The sequence below is a fragment of the Nomascus leucogenys genome, chromosome 4 (genome assembly GCF_006542625.1).
Source record: "Nomascus leucogenys isolate Asia chromosome 4, Asia_NLE_v1, whole genome shotgun sequence".
Taxonomy (NCBI): domain Eukaryota; kingdom Metazoa; phylum Chordata; class Mammalia; order Primates; family Hylobatidae; genus Nomascus; species Nomascus leucogenys.
In genome coordinates this window covers 78,925,337-78,931,941 of record NC_044384.1, presented here as the reverse complement: position 1 = coordinate 78,931,941, position 6,605 = coordinate 78,925,337, and the positions used below count along the sequence as shown (strand labels likewise).

Below are 6,605 nucleotides of genomic sequence, written 5' to 3'. Positions count from 1 at the left end.
TGAAAGCAGGCGGACACGCCCCCAAGCGCTCTTCTCGTATTTCATTGGTTGCCCCGGCCTGCCCATCTCTCATTAGGTCTCTCTCATTGGTCAGCAATGCTGCTTTCACAGCCAAGGTCTCACAACCAATCATCTCCAACTATTGCCCCGCCTCTCCACCACGTGAGTGGCATAGGTGCCAACCAATAAAAAAAGAAAATAAGGATGTAAAGACGAGACTCCTTCCCTTTTTCCTCAACTCGTTCAGTAAATGGTAGAAAAGGTGAAGCAGCTGATACCAACCACCAATCCATAAGGGCGGAAAAGGATGATGAGAAGAGTGATGGGAGGGGGTGACGTGGCAGTGACAGGAGCATAAACTGAAATGAATGGCGGAAACACCAGCCAATCGGCGATCAGATTGGCCGGGCACTCCGCATTCTCCCGTCCTCCCTGCGCGCTGGAAACTTCAGGAAAGCACCAATGAACTTCCCCAAAAGTCTGATTGGCCTTTATCTGAACCAATCAACGGCGGGTCTGGCGGACGCGTCCCACCCCAGGCTCTCACTGGGTGCTGTAGATTGACAGGCCCGAGAGAAATGCCAATGTCCGCAGGGTCTTCCTCAAGTGACACTCAGCGGCACCAATCGACGTTCTTCTTCCCGGCGGCCGATCCCTCCTCCCCGCGGCTGGCCTGGCGGGGCGGGGACGCTGCGCGACGGTGGCTGATGCGGTATCCGTGTGGGGCGCTCCGGGCGGCGACGGCGGCTCTCGTAGGCGGTTCCGGTCCTGTATCTCCAGGCGGCGGCGGCTCATGGCGGCGACGGAGCTAAGAGGAGTTGTGGGGCCAGGCCCGGCAGCCATTGCAGCACTTGGCGGCGGCGGCGCCGGTCCCCCACTGGTGGGAGGAGGCGGCGGCCGCGGAGATGCGGGGCCAGGCTCCGGGGCCGCGTCAGGGACGGTGGTCGCGGCGGCGGCGGGAGGCCCGGGCCAGGGGGCCGGGGGAGTGGCGGCGGCTGGCCCGGCCCCTGCGCCGCCGACTGGGGGCTCGGGCGGCTCGGGCGCTGGGGGTTCGGGCTCGGCTCGAGAGGGCTGGCTCTTCAAATGGACCAATTATATCAAAGGCTACCAGCGGCGGTGGTTCGTGCTGAGCAACGGGCTCCTGAGCTACTACAGGTAACTGCTTCCGGGGCGCCGTCGCTCACCTTGTCTCCCCAATCGCTGACAGCAGTCCCAGCGCCCGCATTACCACCAGCCGGCACCGCAGCCAGGGTTGCCCCAGGCCCCTTTTCGTCATCTGTGCGGATTGACAGCCTAGGGGTCGGAGCCCACTGTCACGAAAGTGAAAAGCCCCTGGACGTGCACCTGCCCTCCCCTCGGGTTACCCACTCTTGGTGCCTTGTCTTCCCTTCGCTCCCAGCCTTTCCAGTCAGCAGTTGTATGGAGAGCGTCTGTTCTTCCATTGTATTTCCACCGCACATGGGTGCAATTATTAATTCTGCAAGGAAGGCACTGGTGTAGGTACTAAGGGAACACATACAGCAGAGCAAACCCGAGGCACTCCTCCCAAGGAACTTACAGTGGAAGTCCCAAGTTTTAGCTGTCAGTGCCCAGTCTCCAAAACTCAAGGTTATTCGTAGCTCTTGATGTGCCCGTCCTTGCTCCCTTCACATTCAGACACAAGGACATCACACACACAGGGTGACTTCGGTATTCCGTCCCCTTTCTGTCTTATCTCTCCAAGACTTTGCATATGCTTTCGCCTCTGGACAGCCCAGAATGGAGATGTGCACCCCGGTGCTGCTTTTATTTTTGCTTGCCCCACCTCCTCCCGTGGAAATGATTAAGTGTTTTATCCGGTATTTCTGTGATTTTTTTGGTTAGTTAGGATTAACTTGTATTAAAAGAAGAATCCGTGTCTTTGGTATGATTACTTCTGTTCAACAAGGTTTATTTCGGACTGTTTAATACATATTTGTGGTGACTCCTAACCTGGCCATCCCATAGCATGCTTTTGGGCTAAAATGGATAGAGGAGTTAAGATAGGTGATTTGGGGACAGGGCGTAAACATCTCCTGAGGGCTGGACAATGTGTCTAGGTGTTTTATATACAGTATTTCATTACAGTGTTTTGTTGACTCCCAACAACAACCCTAGGAGTTGGGAAATATTCCCATCTTACTGATGAGGAAAACAGACTTAGCATGGGCAACTTTCCCAAGGTTTTGGAGGAGTTGGGATTTGAAACTACTTCTGTTCGCACTAATCTAACCTAAAACTCAGGTTAGTGTTAAATGAATCAGTCAGTTACAGAGATAATTGCTTATCAATAGCAAGTAATTTTATGGATCATGCTTACTATGTGTATTTTATGCAAAAAGTATAAAAGTCTCCTTTAAGGGATATTTAGCTTAATGACATTCCAATTGAAATATTTTTTTCCGGAGACCGTCCTCTTTGAGACCCAAAACACTGATGTTGAAGAGCAGCTCACTCTATATTTCTTTTCCTTCACCAGGAATCATTCTGCTACCCAGAGAGGCTGAACAAGTCTCTTTTCCATCAACTCCACTGTATTGGCTCTTAGAGAATTTTGAGGAGAAATTGAAGGTGGGAGTTGGAGGTTGTTGGCAGGAACACATTTTTAGCTGTCCTCTTACAGGGCAAAATGCCTTAGATAGCGCATCCTCACTGCTTAATCAACAGTTGTGAATAATTGTATATTTCATTTGCATTACTGTATTCAGAATTGATTTTAATTATAACCCTTTCTAACTACTTATCCAGGACCATCCATTTAAACTTAGATTACAAATCTAAAATTTTAATTTCCCCAGATTTTTCTCTCATTCAAGTTCATGTTTTCCTGTTATTATTGACCATCATTTTAATGTTTAATTGATTTATATCCTGACTTGTGTCGCAAGTCAATATTAATACTGTTTTTGCATTTTCAAAAATTGTATATCACCTCAGGGCCTTCATATGTGGTCATTTCTCATCCGAGTTCTTACCAGATCCACTTTCCAGGCCAGTTGATTCTTTGATCAGTACTAGTGTTGATCAATAGTGATCTTAGACACTAAAATAAGTTATATGTTGCTGTCTCTTTAAATATTTGTTACCACTTTTAACTTCTCCCTTACAAGAGCTAGTGGTACCTGTCTGACTACATATAAAACTCCTTCCAAAACATACCAAACCACATATTGGGAAATACGCCATAGGCCTGCACTAGTCAACTTAGATGGTCCCACCTATAAACAAACCAGCGGGATCCAGAGTTATCAATCTGTGCACTACCTTCAAAATTGCACTGAAATACTTCCTATCAAGTATACTGGCAGTTTATTTTTTCCTGCAGGATTCTTCTGGTCCTCATCTTCCTCCAAGAATTATTTAGACAAGTTGTCATTCCTCCTGCTTTTCATACCTCCAAAACCTGCAGTTTCTTATATATGCTGTTTCCAAAATACTGTTTTCCTTTTAAGTGGGATTGTGTACTTCCTAGACCCATCCTCAGATAAGCTGTCCTAATAGGCCTTGGCAAACCACTTCCTTTACCTATCCTGGGCTTCCTTATGTACCCAGTTACTTAGATGTCCCATTACTTAAAACCTTATATAGAATCCCAGCTCTCCCAGAAACATTGTGACAGGCCATAGTATTAGTTTTCCTGGCTAGCTTCTAGAGATTGAATTACTATTTCAGCTAGCCTTTTCAGGGAAGAACTTTCTGGCCAGAAAATACCACCTAATATTGTAGTGCCTGAAGAAGCTATCTTGTACCCTGAGAGTCATGTCTTTCCAGCTTCTGCACTAATCATTTATAATCATAAGTGTATCTGCCCAAAACCAAGAGCTCCGAGATCAAGCCTGCCTTACTCCCAGAGTTCCTTGGTATTTTTTAAACTGCTACAGACTTTTTGTAATATGAGAAACTTCTTTAGTTTACAATGATGACCCAGGCAGAAGAGATTCCTAAGAAGTGGTTTCTGAAAAGCTCCAATAAGGAGGAATGTGGAGGAAGGTCCAAGTAGTATACTTGGAGTAGGAAACATGAGCGAGCTGGCCTGTCAGCTGTGCATCTGTAATTCAGCCTGCATTATTCATAATGTAACTGAAGCTTGGGGGTGGGGAGGTAAGAATAGAAAAAACGGATTCATGTTACAGTGTGGCAGGTGCAGGAGATGGAAAATGGCCCAGTCCATTGAGACCCCTCTGGCCTTCCCATACTATTCAAGTGTGCATTTGAGGAAGGAAGAACAGTTCATGTGAGAAATTGAACGACAACAAACCTGTCTTCCAGACTTTCTCAAATACACCAAACCTTATGGGGTGTGTGCCATTTCTGGCATGCAGGAATTCTGGATATGCCAGGTGTGTTTGGCTGCTTGACTCCACTAAAAGGGAAATGGCTCTGCTTTGTACTGTGGCAGTTGGCAAAGGACTTTGACCTCTGTGTTCCAATTTGGACAGGGAAAACTGCAGTCTCAACATGCAGGTTCCTGGGCATAAACCAGCGGGTGGTAGGGAAATGACACAGTTTGTGTTAGACACTCGATTGTGCTAGAAGCTTGATATTTTATGTGAAGCTTGGTATTTTATGTGAAGTGTCTTATAGCTTGTCACCAAGTAATGCTGTAAAGTTCAAAAGTTAGTCTATTAATAGAACTGTCAGTCACTAGAGATTGGGAAAATTTTTACACCCAGTTCTCTGAGAGCAGATCTGCTGAATCTTTCCTAGCTATTAATAGATGGCTTAGGAGTTCCCACCAGTAGAGTATGGTGGACCTTAGGAATGAACATATTCCAGAAAGATTAAAACACTTGGTGATTCCTTTTTACTTCCCCAGAAAGCTAGTTATTCTTATTTTGTATCATTTGAACCATAGCCAATATTTAATACTCTAAACATTTAAGGGTGCTTTTTTTACACTTCTGCGATATAATTCTAAGCATGGTGTAACATTGGGCTGAGTTCTTATTTGGGCTGAGTTACAGTCAGGAGCGAGATGGTTTGGTATATATAAAATGGAGCTATTCTTAGGAAATGAGACTGTTGCATGAGGTTATAGGGCAATTTATAATTATAACTTGCTAAGTAAAAGATAATTCCTGACTGCAGAAGGGCATGAGGGAACTTACTGAGATGATAGAAATGTTCTACATCTTGATTGTGGTGATGGTTATGCACTTGTGTACATTTGTCAACACTCATTGAGTTGTACCTTTAAAATTGCTAAATTAACACTGCATGTAGTTATACCTCAGTATAGCCTATTTCTTTCTTTCTTTCTTTTTTTTTTTTTTTTTGAGACGGAGTTTCGCTCTTGTTGCCCAAGCTGGAGTGCAATGCTGGGATCTCAGCTCACTGCAACCTCCGCCTCTTAGGTTCAAGCGATTCTCCTGCCTCAGCCTCCTGAGTAGCTGGAATTACAGGCACACGCCCCCACGCCTGGCTAATTTTTTGGATTTTTAGTAGAAACAGGGTTTCACCATGTTAGCCAGGCCGGTCTGGAACTCCTGACCTCAGGTGATCCGCCCACCTCAGCCTCCCAAAGTGCTGGGATTACAGGCGCCCGGCCTGTAAAGCCTATTTCTAAAAAGAAAATGGTAAGAGGGACAGCAAAGCAAAAAAAAAAAAATCTGACTCAGAAACAACACTTACAGGCTCTGAAAGGAAATCCCCACTAATTGTTTCTTGAATTTTAGGGACCCGTTTGAGGGACCAGAACTTGCTGATTCCTAAGACTATCATATTTTCAGGGAGCTCAGAGTTAAGAAAAGAAATGGAATGTGATAAAGATAAACCGTCAATTTTCTGTTTAAATTGTCTTTGTCTTGTTATTACAGATCAAAGGCAGAAATGAGACATACCTGCCGTGGTACCATCAACCTCGCCACAGCCAACATCACCGTGGAGGACTCCTGCAACTTCATCATTTCCAATGGGGGTGCTCAGACCTACCATCTGAAAGCTAGTTCAGAAGTTGAGCGGCAGCGCTGGGTGACGGCCCTGGAACTGGCCAAGGCCAAAGCTGTGAAGATGCTGGCAGAGTCAGGTCAGGAGCAAAGAACACCTGCCTGGGGAACTTTCTGTTTGCCCCTTTTATGCACAGATTTTGTTTGTCATCATTATGCTTTGTCATTTGATTATCACCTATTTCCTAGAGGTCTCAAGCTTCTCATCTTCATGCAGTATTTCTGCTGGAGTGATGGTTCTTAACCAGGGTTGATTCTCTTCCCCAGGGGACATTTGGCAGTGTCTGGAGACATTGTTGGTTGTCACAGCTAAGGGAGGGAGGTGCTATGGCATCTAGAGAGTAGAGGCCTGGGATGCTGCTGAACCTCCTATAATATACCAAACAGCTGCCAAAACAAAGAATTATCTGGCCAAGTTTGAAAAATTCTGTCCTAGAGGCATGACAGTTGTTCTTTTGCCTTTTAATTGGCTACCTTAAAATTTTGAGAAATAATTATTTTATTGGTGGGTCAGTCTTGGGAATATTATACCTCAGAATTTGGATCTATTCGTGATACCTTCTTTTTCTCCTGATACCTTCTTACTTAACTCTTTGTTAGTTAAGTTGAAACAATTTTAGGAGACTGCCAAAAACTGTAAAT

The 6,605-nt window shown here is 45.5% G+C and overlaps 1 protein-coding gene across 1 annotated transcript in view; it reads left to right on the top strand.

Annotated features, from left to right (window-relative positions):
• Positions 1 to 313: 313 nt before the first annotated feature.
• The window catches only part of OSBP (oxysterol binding protein), a 41,639-nt gene continuing 35,347 nt past the window's right edge, over positions 314 to 6,605 (top strand). Inside the window, exons 1-2 of the mRNA XM_003275198.3 lie at positions 314 to 1,155; positions 5,835 to 6,043. Coding sequence (XP_003275246.1) covers positions 794 to 1,155; positions 5,835 to 6,043 — 571 coding nt within the window. The 5' untranslated portion in view covers positions 314 to 793. The remainder of the gene's footprint in view (positions 1,156 to 5,834; positions 6,044 to 6,605) is intronic.